The 15,712-nt window shown below is 44.8% G+C and overlaps 1 protein-coding gene across 4 annotated transcripts in view; it reads left to right on the top strand.

Moving 5' to 3' along the window:
• Nucleotides 1–5,592: 5,592 nt before the first annotated feature.
• The window catches only part of EVA1A (eva-1 homolog A, regulator of programmed cell death), a 212,358-nt gene continuing 202,238 nt past the window's right edge, over nt 5,593–15,712 (top strand). For all 4 annotated transcript variants that reach the window (XM_075049018.1, XM_075049017.1, XM_075049016.1 and 1 more), the window contains exon 1: nt 5,593–5,809. In XM_075049018.1, the coding sequence (XP_074905119.1) occupies nt 5,710–5,809 (100 nt within the window). In that variant the 5' untranslated portion in view covers nt 5,593–5,709. The remainder of the gene's footprint in view (nt 5,810–15,712) is intronic.

The raw sequence follows: 15,712 nt of genomic DNA, 5'->3' as shown, positions 1-15,712 counted from the left end.
CGTAGCAGCAGGATAGAGACAATTCTCCCTTGGTTACTATAGGTGAGATAATAGAAAAAAACATTGCTACTCACATTGAACCAGCTGGGATGTCTCTGCTTTTCAAAGCAAAGACCATCTAGGTCAGAGACAGACATCTTCAGGTATAATATTCAGCCTTTTATCTAACAAGGACTCCCAGAGAGCTATAGAGTATACTAAAGGAAAGGTAACAGTGGCAAAAAAAGCCAGTACATACCATCATCAAATTGATGGAGAAATCTTCCCAGGAAAACTGTTAGGAGAGGACTAATGAGTCAGGTTGAGTGGGAGAATAGTTTCACATTACAGCTATAAGAAGACAGTGGAAGTCCTGAAGGTCTCAGTGAACGTCAGGGTCTCAGCTGGTTGATGTATGCCCACATAGCAAAAAATCTTAGGGGACAACATCCAAACAGGCAGGACAGATGAAACACAGGGAAAAGGAAGGATCCAATTCACAGCTGAGGAACTCTGATCCTTGAAATCCTTGCCTCTCAAAATCCTTATGTGACTTGCAGTGGAGTACAAAGATGAAGTATGAAGATGAGTTCAAATCCCTGTAGTTCTAGTGATTAACCCAAGAACATCTTGTACACAAGGCACCAACTAAACCCAGTCAGATATACTGGTCCCAGATAAAGTACCAGACTGTACAGTATCCTTTAACATAGAACATGGCATCACTATACTAAGGAGAATGTCAGCTGAGAGAGGTTTCAACATCAATTACTTGGTGCAGACAAGAGGAGAAGGTTTTCAGCTTTGTTGTGGATTACTTTATAGTCTCCAAATACTTTATTTTTGACATTTTCATGCATTGGAGGATTTTTCATCACTCTGCACAACATTTCCCAATGTTTTAGTGAGATAAGTGCATCACTTGGGACCTTTGCTCTACACAGAATTATGTTAAAGCAACACCCCCACTCCAAACCTCTCCCAGTATGGAGCAAAGTTCCCCAGGTTTTATATGCATTTTGTAAACTGGGGTGATTGAGTGACACAAAATGTGAAAACTTCAAAGGCTTACCAGTTTGAATAGTCTGCACAGCTGTTGTTTAACGTTGAATATGGAGATGGGAGGATTTTACTTGTGAGATACTTGGTGTTGTATTGCAAAACTGCATTGTGTGAAGTCCTGTGCCTTCAAATTGATGAAAGCAAACAGCACTTACTTCCATGAGTAACCCCATCTGTTTTCATAAGACACTCTTAGGGGAAAGATAAAAAAAAACCAAAAACCAACAAAGAGCTTTGCTATTTTATATTTGATGCTCTGTCCACCCAGTTTATATCTATTTCTATAGGTATAAATGCACATATTCTTTGTCGTTAATATACATTCATTTACAAGGAGGCAATATGTCCAACTGGAAAGGGCTCTAACTGGACTTAAAGATGAAAAGTATTTAATCTCTTATCTCTGACAGTTTCCCCTGGCTGACCTTGAAGAAGTAGTGACCTCAAACATATCACTGTGCTTCGTCCATGTGTGAAATGGCAGAATGCAATGGTGGTCTTTTGGAGAGTGCTTTGAGACCTTAGGGAAAACACAGTAAGAAGTAAGTAATGTTACTAGGGTTCAGAAAACAAGACTAGTGCTAGCACATTTGTACAAATAAGTCTGCTTGTGACTGTGGAAACAAACATGGCGTCAACCCTACATATTGTTCCCTAGCTGAAAGCTAATCCTGGTCTGGCTCTTCTACTGACCAGCCCTTCCTTGAGCTGTTGATGGTTTAGTCAGCAAGGTGGAGGTTAGTGGTGCAGGGTCAGTGAAAAACAGGAAAGCATTACTAAAAATCAGCCCTGAAAGGAAGTAAGATCAACACATACAGCATTAAACTGGGAACCATCCTAACTGGGTCTATTCCTGATTACCATTTATAAACTGGGTGATCTTAGAGTGACAAAATTGGATGTCAAATTGCTTCACTTCTCAGTGCCTCAGTTTCCCCAGTTGCAGTTGTACTTAACTGCTTTTAAAGCACTTCGGGAATTTGCATGCATATTTCAGATATTACAGTTTTCTGTGTAGCAGGAGAAGGAGAGGTCTGCAAGAGAGGAGTATGGGAGGAGAAAGAACAATGTACTTAAGTATCATAGTCAAAAAGGAGGACTGAGGTACAGTTGTTAACCATCCTGGACTAAAGCCATGCAAGGATTCAGGTGCCTAGCTCATGGTTTAGCTCTGGCTGGAGAAGCACCCCAGGAGGTGGAACTGGTTTGTGTACCTGTGTCTCAGTGCTGAGTGGCTACAGCACCAATTACTGCAGGGGAAGCTGAGAGGTGCTGATCTCAGGCCTGGGCGCTGTGGATATAACTAGGTGCTGTGGACTTCTTCACTTCTTAAGCTGGGCACAAAGACCCCATGCGCTTTTTGCCATGATCAGGAAGGTGTTAAAACCCAGCTCAGACACAAGGCTCTGTGTCTTCTAGGGTGAAGAAGTGTTTTTATGTATACCCAAATGCTGTTATCTAAAAAAAGCAGTCATTCTTCATAGTTACTCTGGAGAGAAAGAGACCAAATAATCATTCCTCCAAGCTAAGATGTAATGCTGAACTGCATCAGTACTGGCCTATTCCTGCTTCTGGGTGGCTTTGGGGACAAGGCATCCAAGAGATTGTGTATCATCATATGTATTATTACCTATCCCCAGGAGACATATTTGAAGGCATGGCTGTATTTCAAGGGCTGTTACTCCCAAGAATAAAGGTCCATATTGGTGTCCCCTTGATTCATGTTTACCCCATGAGACTGTCCATGACAGAGAAACCATCTTTTGTTTGTGCTGCTGTTGGGACAGGTGGCCTCTTTCCGTTTGAAACACACAAGCCCCAAGGAATAAGGGCATTATGGAGATGGGCTTTAACTGAATTGTCTGTTTCTCAAAGGCCAATATAGCTTTTTTTTTTTTTTTTTTTTTAATAGCAAGAGCTGCTTTCTGCTTTCCTTTTGAACACATCTTTACAAACTTGCTTAAAAACAAAGCCCTCACGTGACGCTGCTGTAAACTTCCTCCTCTCTGGTTTGACTTTATTAACAATAATCTAAAGGGCTGCTCAAGCACACTTCCCATGTTTAGCCTTAAACCCTTTGTCACCAGAGTTTTTTTCTTCTCCATATACTGAGTCAGCCAAACCTAATTACCCTTTAATCACTAAAATCAACACCTGCTAACAGGGTGGGCTCTTTTCAGCAAATAGTGCTTCCCTTTTCCAGAGTGCTGATAAATTTCTAGGGGCCCTATTGTTTCTTTGTCCTCCTGATAAGGAGCTTTGACTGATAATCTGGTATGGTTATCTCATGCCTATAAGGCAATAGTGGTGAATCTTCCTCGTGGCAAGGGCAGCAGAACTAGGTGAGACAAGAATTATACATAGATGCTAGGAGCCAGTGTCCTGATCTTTTCCCTTTAAAAAAACTTAGGTCAACCCTGGAAAGTATGGGTCAGAGAGGTCTGGCATGTGGGATTAAAGTCTCAGGTGAAATACAGAGTAAGGCAGCCCAGAGAAGTTCCTGGTCTTTGATCTTGCTTAAGCAGCCCTCTGCAAAAAAGTAAGGTGGCAGGATTGTCTGCAGAGAGGAGGGACTGGGACTGGATTGGACAGAGCCTGCTGGGTCTCAGGGTATGTCTGTGCTGTCAGGTCAACCCAGAGCTGCCACTGTTTTTGAGAGGTGACCCATCTGCACCTTCACTGTAGATCCTCAGTGTGTGAAGACTGTTTTTGGGAAGGAGGGTTGCTTGGGTGCAATTCAGGCCAGACCTGCCTTTTGTTCACGTGGTCTGGGTGGATGGGTCATGGGCAGGATTCAAGCTCAAACTCAAGATTTCCCACGCTACCCTCATCCTCAGCGTCGCTGATTGAAACTTGAGCAAGTGGCAATATGGACAGAAAGCAAACGGGGCCACAGGACTTCTAGCTCCCCTTGAGGTCTGCTTCTAGGACACAGATAATCCCAGGACAGACTTCTGGTGGAAACAATGACTGTGGTATTCATGGCAGCGCTCTTGAAAATTTCTTTCACATATAATCTGACAGCTAGTCTGATTTTTGTCTGAGAACAGCTGAAACATCGTTAGAAATTTCAGCATAAGAAACTCTTTACAAGTGTACTCAGCTCTGAAAAAAACCCAGAGCCCTTTGGGCTGAAGTCTGTTACTCTTGTTTTCAGCTCTAAGGTGAATGTTTTAGAAAGTTTTGCTTAATTCTGTGTGATGAACAGGAAAGAGGAGTAAAAACCAGTTGTGGTTTTCCTTGGATGTTCCCACTCAGGTTATTTTTGCTGGATAGAAGCTGCAGCTTTGTTCAGCAGCTGTGCATGTGCCTGGCTCTATCTCCCCTTCCCTGGCAGCCCCACACAGTGCTGCTGTGTATAGGTTTGTGTATACATACAGGCTGCTAAATGGCTGGTGTTGGCTTTGCCTATGAAAACTATCCCCCACTCTCTGCACTGACACAGCCTCTGCTCTAGCCTAGATATATTGGTTATGTTCATTATTTATATGCAAACCTATGCCTAAGCTGCAGCTAATGCTGATGACCGAAGCCCGGGATCTCCTTCCCGCACCCAGGGAGAACAGAGTTTGCCAGTCCAGTCCACCTCTGTGTCCTCAGAGCTCAGCTCAGCTCTTCCAAGTTAGCATGGCTGGCTTGATGCTGCTGGGATGTGGATGAAGATCAGGCAGGATCAAGTACTGGATGTGCTTCCAGGTGTGCTGGAGCCTTCTTTTAACTCTGCAGGATAAGTAGTGCTCACGTTAGCAGCTAAGGCCATGCTAGTTGAAGGTTAAAGTAATTGCTGTGGAAGGAGACAGGTCTTCTGGGTCTGAACACCACAGATTAGGATCTGCATGAAAATCCTCTGTTGATTTTGATGGAGGGGAGAGGGGTCAGGTGGAATAGAGGGAGCCTGGCATGGCTGGCTGCTGTCAACAGGAAGGAGGATTTTGGATATGTGGGCTGATACCAGTCCCAGTCCTGCAATGAGATCCAGAAAGGTTTGATCCCTGGGCCTGTGCAAAGTCTCCTCTGTTGTAAGATCTCTTTCAACAGTGGACACAGCTGAAGAATTGCCCTGTCACCAGTCTGGCAGGACAGCACTGCTCACACTGGTTTCAGCAGCAGCTACAAATACCCGTCACTCCAAAAATCCATGTGAATTCAGGTGCTTTTTTTTGGGCTCCCTCCTTTGAAAATACTGTCCATCCTTCTGTCTGTCTGCACGGGAGAGACAAGATGCCTGGGTATCTAACCCAACAGCAACCGGGCTTCTCCAAACCAGGCCCCCAGGGCGCCCCCCCCCCCCCCCCCCGGCCCCCCGCCGACCCTCCCCGCTAACAGCTTGCAGTGCCGCTGCTGGACAGCTGCACACTAATAGTCTGCAGCAAATTTGGGGGAAGCGATGGCTTTTAGGACCCTGGGACCTCCGCCAAGGCTCAGGTAGGTCTGTCTCATTCGTCAGCCTCACTCAGCCGGGATTCATTCACTCCCAGGGATGTGTGTGAGTGTGTGTGTGTGTGTGTGTGTGTGTGCTGAGTGCTTTTCCTTCCCCGCTTGCTGCTGGCTGTGATCCTTCCAAGCAATGGGACTAACACTGTTCTCCGGGCAATGAGGAGTACTGGATTCAGGCAGCAAGCGCTTTCCTTTTCTCTGGAAGAAAACAAGCCGTGAGGATACCTAAGGATGTGCTGCCCAGATGTGTCTCCCACCTCTGCCTTCCTCATAGGACTCATGTGCTTGACAGCTTTCAGCAACTTTGCTAAGACTTCTGCAGACTTCTCAGGTAGGGGAGAAGCACCGATCCTTTCATAGGCTGGGTGGCTGCTTATGGATGGGAGCTCTTGTTACAGTGCTCAGGAGCGGCTCAGGGAAAGTGGATGTGAGCAGATCTGGGATAGTTATGTGGGGAGTAATTTTAATCTTTTTAAAAGAAGCCGGATAAAAATAAAAAAGGATCTTCCGTAAGAAGCTTTTGAGTTTGTTAAAAGCCTTTCTCAAGCAAAACTATTTCAGCAGAGTTAGCCTGAGTAACTTTGGGACCAAGGAAGGGAATAGTGTTAACTTGTCTAAGTTTGTAGCAGGTTTTGTGCTGTTTCTCTGAGGAGTGAAAAGAGCTAGGTTAGGAGACTGGGAAGGTCTAGGACATAAGTTAAAGCTAACATAGCAAGATCCAAGTATTTTGTAATGGACTAGATTCCCCCCCTCTTAACATACAGCTCCTGATTGTTGCAAAAGCCCCCTGAGCTGAGATAAAGGAGATGTTACATGCACAGAATGAATTATACTCTGAGCCTATGTTTGCTTAAGCCAGGAGAAAAAGTGTCTCATTTCTAAATCTAAATAATTTCTGAATCTAAAAATGTTCATAGCACTTGTTTTGAGTTGTGCACAGCAGGTACATACACAGCACTTTGAAGGTATGGAGTCCAGTGTAAGTTTTATAACTATGGACAGCTGCATCAGTCACTTTAAAATTACCTTTCTGCTTCTGTTCTTTGTGGATGTGCATATGGATCAGAGAAAATATAGCAGATCTTAATTTACAGTTGGGCAAGGTTGATTAGTTTGCTTGGGAATGGCTAATGAGGGTCACTGCTTTTGGGATATCGGTTCTAATTTTGGGTCTTCATGTGAAGATCTAGTCTGGCATATTATTTAGGTGTGTATTACAAAACTCTTGTAATGGATAAGAGCTGCCAATTACAGTTTGCTGATGAAAAAGTGCCGTTAGCAAGAGCTGAATCTCACTGGACTCTGGTTTCAACACATCACAATGCTGCTACTTGCTTTCCGGGAGTGCATGTGCGTGCTGTGAGAGATTTGTGTTAAAAAGGAGGAGCTTGTGGTGGAGAGGGGGACAATATGTACAGTAGCTTGAAGTCTTAATGTGAATTGAAGGGGGCTGACTTGCTTGTGATTCAGTCTCCATTGGAGGCAGATCAGTCCTGGGGGCTGCCATTCAAGGCAGGTCTGCCTCTGAATGGAAAGGACCGAGGCATTTCCCTGTTTCTAGTGTGTTTTTATCTTTCCTGGCATTGAGCTTTCTCTGTGCTCCTCCTTGCAAGCATGTTAATGCGGAAGGGGTGCATGGAGTGGGCATGACAGGAGCTAAAGCTGCAACAGGGAAAGTACTGGTCCTTCTGAAATACAAATAAAGTTTGTCCCAGCCAGGCCAAATTGCTAAGCATTAAAATGTGCAAAAGTGTCCCAGAACAAGGGTACTTTACATTGTGTCGACACAACATCAATAGAACAATGGAAGCAAATTCGATAGGCTTTGGTGATGCTGGCAGGGAGTCAGATGCTGTCGTTTTAAAAAATGGATAAGAAGATTGCTGATAACAAAGTCAAGTTTTCTGCAACATCCAACTGTACTGTCACACTTTGGGAGAAGAGGGGTGGCTTAAAACCCTGTGTACATCCATGGCAAGGCTGTAATCTGAAGCAGGGTCTGCAATCCCAACAGCACAACCTCCCGTGTGTTTCCACAACTGTTGAAATGTTCTGCCAGATCTAAGCTATGTTTCCTGATAGCGGGCTTGGCAAACGTCCGCAGTCTTGTTGGACTGACTGTACCTTGCGGGACAGGAAACATGATTTGCTGCAGGAAAGGGCTGTACCCAGTGTGTAGCAGCTTGAATATGGTTTTCTAAGTTCAGGAGCTGGGTAGCCAAAAGATGAAAGGGGGTAGGAAAAGGTACAGCATTTCCCAAATCACACTTCATGCTTCCCCAATACATTTTGCAAAGACCCCATTCGTCTCCCTCCAATGCTTGGAGGGTTTGTACCATGTGCCTCTCTGAAGGAGCAGTGGCCCAGATAACTCTTCCTACCTGATGGAGCACCTTGTTTGTTACTGTTACCCATATATATGAATTGTCAGCTGGCATGAGGAATGGAAGGGGTGTAGCCTTTTAACATAATTTGACCGTAAAGGTTTCTGGCCACTTACATACTTTTTCTATACTTTGGCATTTTCTGGGTTCTTCTCTGGCATGGCTGGAATTGAGCAGGTGAACGTCTTTGGGGAAGTCTTATAGCTTTACCATATGCTATCCCACCTAGAGGTGGTGCATCCAAAACATAAATTGTCTGCATCCCAAGGAGATGAATGGATTTGCATTGGCTATTGCTGCTGAGGAGTACAAGGCTTGCTCTGATCCCATGAGAGGTTTCTGCAGCAGTTCAACTTCTGTCCACACGCAGCCCATTGGGATGTAAGGGCTTTTCCAGATTACAAGTGACAGTGATATCCAGAGAGAGCAGCTGATGCTCTTTGGAGAAAAATGTTTTTTTAAACTCAATCCCGTAGACCTTGTTTGGCAACAAAGTTTCTCTGGCTTCTCAGCTTGGTTCCACTCAGCACTACCAGGGAGGTGCTGCTGTTAGTAGGTCGTGGCCTTTTCGTGATGGGCCAGACAGAGCGCATAGATCCAGCCCTGGAAGGAAACAGTTTAGGGATGGCCAGTCTTGAGCTCTAAGCAGATCACAAGCAGCGCTTATCTGTCTTACACACTGCAGCTATGCAACTGGCCAAAAGAGTTACCAAGAATTGCGCACCCACCCATGTGCCTCTGCTCCCAATACTCTCCCACTGGCTGGGTCTTCAAGGTGTGTGTCTCTTGACTGCAGAAGATTTCTTCTTTACATAGGTCATGGGAAAGCACCCTAAGAGAGTAAGGAGAGGCCCAGGGTGGCACTCACGGGAAAGCACAGGGAGAGCTGCTGGGGATCTCCATCATCTTGGCTCCCAGGCCTCTGAGGACATGGTCTCACGTTGTGGCTCCATCTCTCCTCTTTGAACAGCTGAAATGTCACAACGTGAACATGATGACTGCATGTCCTGCTGGGGACTGGTGCAATCTGAGATGTAAGAATTAAAATTCCTTTTAAGTGAAGTATTTGAACTATGTGAAGAGTTTTGAAGTTGTTTTCTTTAATAGTTCTTAAAACATTGATGTTTGCAGGAGGTTGTGGGGGTAGGAAGCAGGTCCTTTGGGAAAGAGTGGAGTTATCAGGCACTTTGCAGCCACTTGTTAAGAAGGCCTGGACTTTTTCTGTGTGGCTGCTTGTAGTAGGGGCTCTTGATCTAATCTCATTCTGTGATCAGTTCTTGTGCTTGGGACTGTTTGAAGGTTTAGGACCCACTGTTGTGGTGTGTCACATACCCCTTATGTTCAAGGTGACACTTGAAGACTGTGATGAGGTGTGGGGTAAGAGGCTGGTCTTTTGAATTTCAGTGCTTTAACTGTAAACCCTTAATCCTAATCTCAGTCCCAGAAATGAACTCTCCGAAATCCCCGCTAGTTGATAAGACGTCACCTTTGTTTTAGCCCTTTTCTATTTGGGGTGGGAGTCCAAGACAAAGCAATGTCCTTGCCCTGCCAGAAGAAGCTATGCCATAGCTCCTCTGTGTAGGCTCTGGGAGGCAGCGATCCATATGCAGTGCACAGAGGGACTAGGTTAATGAAAACAGGGCCAAAATTAGTCTTCGGTGCTAACTTAAAATGCAGGTGTTGAAAACTTAGTTGAAAGCTTAGTTAACAGCTATTGCTCACATCCCGTGTGCTGTCTCTGGCTGCAGCCGTAGGATTCCTGTGTCTGAAGCTAATTTGTGCAAACACATGTTGAATTCTGCTCTACCCAGTGCCAGCCAAGGTGACCATTTAACTTCCAGCTGCATACCTGCAGGGAATTGGGCTTATGTGATTATGATGCTGTGCTCCAATTCTCCTCAATAAGTTTCCCATTCATTAGCTAATTTCAGGCATGTTGGACAGAAAAGTAGTGGCATCAGATCTATGCAATTGTGGTGAGTTTCATGTTAGCAGAGGCAGATCCCTTCACTACTGCTGCAGTACAGAAAAAGCTGTGCTGTGAGCTCAACCATTTGCAGACACCAGAGAATCCACTGCGGGGATCTAAGCCAAAACCTTAGTTTTCTAGGCATGGAAATAGCTTTGATGGGAGCTCATGGCTTTTCTGACACAGGAGAACCCAGCTGCATGACATAAAGCTGTAGGAATAACAGCCCCAGTAGCGCTGCTCCCCCCGGGCCTGCTTTAATATTTATGTTCTTTGCATTATATTTGGCACAAACTGGATGTGAGCAGCACTTTGCTTAAGGGAGCTGATCCGGCATCGAGCCAGATGAATACTGCTAACTCCCATCCACACCCTGCAGGTGAGCCCTGGGTAGCTTTCCGGACCTCTCCCTGGAGGCTCTTCCTGGCTTTGAAAGCACGAAGATTGTTGTGTTTTTTTTTTCTTTTCCCCAAGAATGGCAGGTTTCAAGTGAAAGCTGCTTTTGCCACCTCCCTGCTAATTGGCTCAGTATGTTTGTTTGAGCTGATGAGAGCTGGAGCTGGGAGGGGAAAAGCACTTCTCCCTGATTGCATTTAATCAGTCCATAATAAAAGCAATTTGTTTGACAAGTCCATTCACCAAATTATCGCCAAAATCTACATGCTAACAGCTTCTGAATGGCTTTAGTCAGACTTTGATATTGGTTTTGGAGCCCTGAATGGGTCAATGGTGTCAAGGGGGGTCCAGGATTTCCATGTGTTGAAAGCTGCAGGCTGTGAAAGGGGGGTTTCAGGAGAAAGGCAGATACAATTTCTTTCCCAGTGTGTGGTGTGACTCAGTAATGAGGTTTGTGCTTTTGACCCCAGGGGCAAACAGACATGCTTTAGACTTCATTTAAAGACTGGGCCAAACCCAGGCCACCTCCATACCTTCTCTTGGTGAAGGGCTCTGAGTGATGAGGTTGGATGGACCTCAGGCTGCTGCTTGAAGAAGTCCTTGCCCCAGGTGATGTTTTCCTCCTCAGCTGGAGGTCATATGCGCCAACCCATCCATCACAGCTGTGTAGCCTGCAGTTTGGCTTACTGGGGGACGTCTGTGCTGGGGTAGAGAAACTCTCCTTTGCAATGGTGACAAAATCCAAAACCTCATCAAAGCCAGTTAAAAAACACTGTTGGCCTCTTCTGGTAATGTTCTGGAGCTGTGGCTGCACAGTGAGCTGCAGGGGATGGGTCTGGGGAGCTGGAGGGGGTGGCTGGCTCTGGCGGCCATGGCTGAGCGGTTCTCACAAGGGGAAGGTGCATCTGGTTTTGTGTCACGTATGTCTGTCTGTCTGTCAGTGGGAAGCACTCTAAAGACCTCAGAGAGCTGAGAGGTGTTGGAGAAGGAAATCAATGTGTGTGTGTGTGGGGGGTGTCAAGTGCCAGTTCTGCAGCTTTTGGGAAAGGAGGAGAAGAAGCACAGAAGCTGGGGCTATTTTGGTGCCTTGGAGACCAGTTCTGGTTTGTCAGCAGGGATGCAGCTTTCTCGGCATCGACAGACCACGTTAAGTAAAAATACAAGTGTCAGTGTGCTCCTGTCCTGAGGCCTGCTCCAGAGAACACTGTGGATTTCCCAACAGTTGTGATGATAATGCTGTGAGGGAGGACTCGGCGCTTGCTGACTCTTAATATGTTCAGAGTTTACTTTTACTGACAGCTGAGGGGACCAAACTGAGCTTCAGGAAAGAGAAACACGTGTTTCCAATTCCGTGTATTTGTGGTCCTGGGCTGTGACCAGAAGTGCTGCTGTTACTGCTGCAGAATAGCAGCTGCAGGTCTGTATTTGTGGTGCTAGGGAAAGGAGGCACTGTCGGGGAGGGATGGATGGGGTTGCTGTGGGTGCCAGGATGTCTCTTGAGGGGTCCCTGTGAAACCTCATGTAGGCAATAACTTCAAGCTCAAGAGCCATATATATGCATCTGGCTCACGTCATGTGGAAATCCACTGTTTTAGCCATCAGAGCTGTCAGCAAGAGCCAAGAGACCCCAGGGATCCCAATGTCTGTGTGATGATTGGCAATGTTTATATAGTACCTACTAATTGCAGTGGCCCAGAAACTGATGCGCTGATGCAGACTTTTGTCAGTACCAGGAACAATTTATTTAATTAGTATTATTAAAAAAAAAAAAATCCATGGTGGTAATTTTAATCACTTCAAAGTATCCCAGGTTATCAGTACCCACTAGATGCACAGTCTATTTGAGGAAAATGTCCTTGCAGCATTCTTCCTATGTCTGTGTGTTGTTAGGGAAACAAATGCTGCAGAATTAAAGAAAGCAACTGTTTATGTCCTCAGGTAAAAATTGTCCCCTGATTTAAGACTCTGTGAAAGCAGATTTTATATAACACAAATAGTTTGGTCAATTTGGGGAAAAAAAAAAAAAAGCAGGCATTTTAATGTATCCTTTCTCAACCAAGATACTTAGAAGCTAAAATAATCATTTAAGTTGGGTTTTTTTAGAATAAGCTTAATCTCTGCAGGGGGGGAAAAAACCCCTATGTATTTACACTTGGCACTTTTGCTGATCCTTTTGTTGATGCTAATTTAAACATGGCCTGATCTCCCAAAGTGCGTGCTTGGTGTTCAGAACTGAAAATTGGACTATGTTGTGTTTAGGTGGGTGTGCAGTGATTTAGGTGGCCAACACCAGGACTGTTTACATGTCTTATTTGAGATTGGCTGCTTGTGCTTGGCGTGTTTGTGCGTGTCTAGATTGAACTTTTTGCTTTCTTTTCCAAGATAGCAATCCCAGTCCCTGTGGGGGACCATTTGAAGCAACTACCCCTGGGGTTTTTTTTGTGCTCTTGTGATTCCTTTTTATCCAGATACCCAAGACCTTCACAGACTCAGTCTGTTTCTGTCCCTTGAAAGGTATGTGGCTGCCTGCAGGAACAGACCCAATGTGCTGCTAAAAGTAGTTCAGAGGATTTTTGGTCAGGTTGGTTTGGTGCAATACTACAATGTTCCTTGTGTCCTTGCAAGTGCTGTGCCTCACTGATCCGGTACTGCTGTTGTCTGGAATTTTTGTGCTCTTTCCAAGAGACAGGAAAAGGCCAAATTCAGCTCAGCTGTGAGTCAACTTTGCTGACTTGCCAAGAGCTTTGCAGGATGTACAGAAGCACAGAAGTTAATCCCAACTCATCTTCTTGCTGATTAAATCTGATATAGAAGTAATAATTGTGAACAAATAATTGTGAACATGTTGAAGAGAACTGCTTGGGTTACCATTTATTTATTTATTTACCTAGCTACTCCTTTTGCCTGAAGGAAGATGGTGAGTTCTGTCTCTCAGCCTGGGTTTGGGCTGATCCAAGTATGCCCAGCTCAGCTCACTGACTGAGGATATGAGCTCATTTGTAGTAATTAAAGTATGTATGTCTGCTCTTTCAGAGATGCTTAATGTTTGGCTGCCTGGAACCCCGTGCGTGTCTTTTTCATGTCAGAGAGACAATGATGGTTTGGCAGTTCTGAGTTGCACAATAAAATAAAACTTGGCTGAGTCTCTTCAAATATACCGAGTGCTCTTGAACCATGTTGGTAGATGCTGTGGTGTCAGTGTTGATGGGGCTCCTTTGGATGTTAAGGCTTGCTATGCAATAATCACTCTTGGGTCCCTCTGGATCCTTGCACAAAGTTGGAGCGTGGGACCTGCAGTTTGGGCAAACTCTCCGAGTGGTCAGGTTTCAGAAGTGTATTTGAATTAACAGATGGATGTAGCATACTGCTGAAGAATTTGCAGTAGATGTTGTCCAAGCACTTTAGTTATGGTGGGCACGGGAGGTTACATCCCCGTGCTAGCAAGGTATCCCATAACCTTAACAGAGGAAGAAAGATGTAAAAAAAAAAAATGTATTTCCTTTTTTTAATGTTACATTAAGAGAATGGCCTAGAGACCCAGATTATGAGAAGTTTTGTCAGCCACTTATGATCAAAGAACTTCACTATGTACTTTTGTGCACCTTCTTTTGACTTGGTATCAACACTAGTTGCCAGCAGAGACACTTTTCACTCCTCCAGCAGCTCATAAAAGCACCAGAATCACCAGGGTGAGAGAGGGCTGTCTTCAGGTAAGTTACACTAAATCTTCAATAGAGTTGAACCGTTCAGACCACCTACTCTGAGATCCCCTATCTGATTGTGTTATTTTATTTTCACCTACTATCAGATGCCTGTGGTTTTGCTGCTATGATATTATTGACATGTGTTGTATTAGCCTCAAGGGTTTAAAATGGGCTTTTACTCCAACAAGTAAATATAAAAACAAACACAGTAGTGGGGGGATTTTCTGCTAATTTTTCCTCTGTGATTTTTATATCACACTGTGGGCTGGGGTGACCTGCATCCTGTGCCTAGGACCTGTGGACTCAGCTGTGATCCTTTATCGTTTGCTCCTCTGCATTGATATTAAGGTTGATCTATGGCAGGTGCTATTCCTGGCATTCATTTCCCATGTTTGCTGTATTTTGCAAAGGCTTTTGGCTCATGCATTTTTACTTAAAGCTGTGTTGGGCCAAGAGTGCAGACACTTAATGCAATTAGACTGATAGGTGGTAACTTGAGCTGCTGTAGCTGGATTATGTTCAATTTTGGGCCTCAGTCTTTGGGAAATCTCCTACCTCTGTGGTCTGTGTGGGGCCTGTACGTGCAGTGCTGCTGTGGCCCTGGCGGTGTCCATAAGATGCTATGGGGCAAAAATCTGCGCTTTGGTTTTGAAAAATTTTGCCTTCTGTGTGGAACATTCAAAGAACAGCATTAAGGTTGCAAATCAAACGTGGAAGTTCAATGTTAAAATTAAGGTAGTTTTACCTACTCAAAACTAGCCATTTGGGTTTTTACATTATGAGTTACTCTTTACTGAGAGCATACTACTTTTTCTTCACCTCCTTGGGACTCCTGTATTGTCCAGTGCACAGGACAGCTGCCTCATATTTGTTTTCTTTATCCTTCTGGTTCCTTATGGCCCTAGGGCCTTATTTACCATGTGTTATTTAAACCCTATTCTGCTTGTTGTGAGTGTTCTACAAACAGGGATGTACTTACCCTTCTGGAAGGAGAGTCTGGAGTGTTACCTGCATTGCACAGATGAGGATCCAAGGCAGAGAGATTAGCATCAGGAGCTGTAATTGCCTGATATTTCAGAGATTGTTCAGTATCTACCTTTTTCTTCAGGAGCAGCCCCTTACCCATTCTCTCAAGCTGTGATAGGCAGGAAGAAATATGAGGTACTTGATACACAATTCCTTCTCCAATACTGTAACGCATATATGCAAAAGGACTGCATGGCTTAAAATGGGCGTTACAGTTGCAAAGTCAAGTGCACGTAGCTAAGTGCTGTGGGTTAACCCCTGTAGGCAGCTAAGCACCACATAGCTGCTTGCTCGCCTCCCCTTCCCACTCCCAGTAGAACAGGGGAAGAGGAAAGGAAGAGTAAAAGCAAGAAAACTCGTGGATTAAGATAAAAATAGTTTCATAAGTGAAGGAGAAGTGGAAGAAAAAAGAAAGAAAACAAGTGATGCAATCACTCACCACCTTTCACAGGTAGACCAATGCCCAACTAGTTCCCAAGCAAAAGATGGCTGACTTACCTAAACCCCACTCCACTCCGTTTTATTGCTGAATGTGATGTTATATGGCATGGAATACCTCTTTGGTTAGTTGGGGTCATCTGCCTGGTTGTGTGCCCTCTCAACCTCTTGTGCACCCCCCAATCTATTCACTGGGGGGGCAACCTGAGAAACAGAGAAAGCGTTGATGCTGTGCAAACACTGTTCAGCAATTGCTAAAACATTAATAGGTTATCAATACTGTTTTTGTCACAGATCCAAAGCACAGCACTATACAA

This window comes from Buteo buteo, chromosome 17 (genome assembly GCF_964188355.1).
Source record: "Buteo buteo chromosome 17, bButBut1.hap1.1, whole genome shotgun sequence".
Taxonomy (NCBI): domain Eukaryota; kingdom Metazoa; phylum Chordata; class Aves; order Accipitriformes; family Accipitridae; genus Buteo; species Buteo buteo.
The sequence above is the reverse complement of the archived record's forward strand: the minus strand, read 5'-3'. Positions and strand labels throughout refer to the sequence as shown.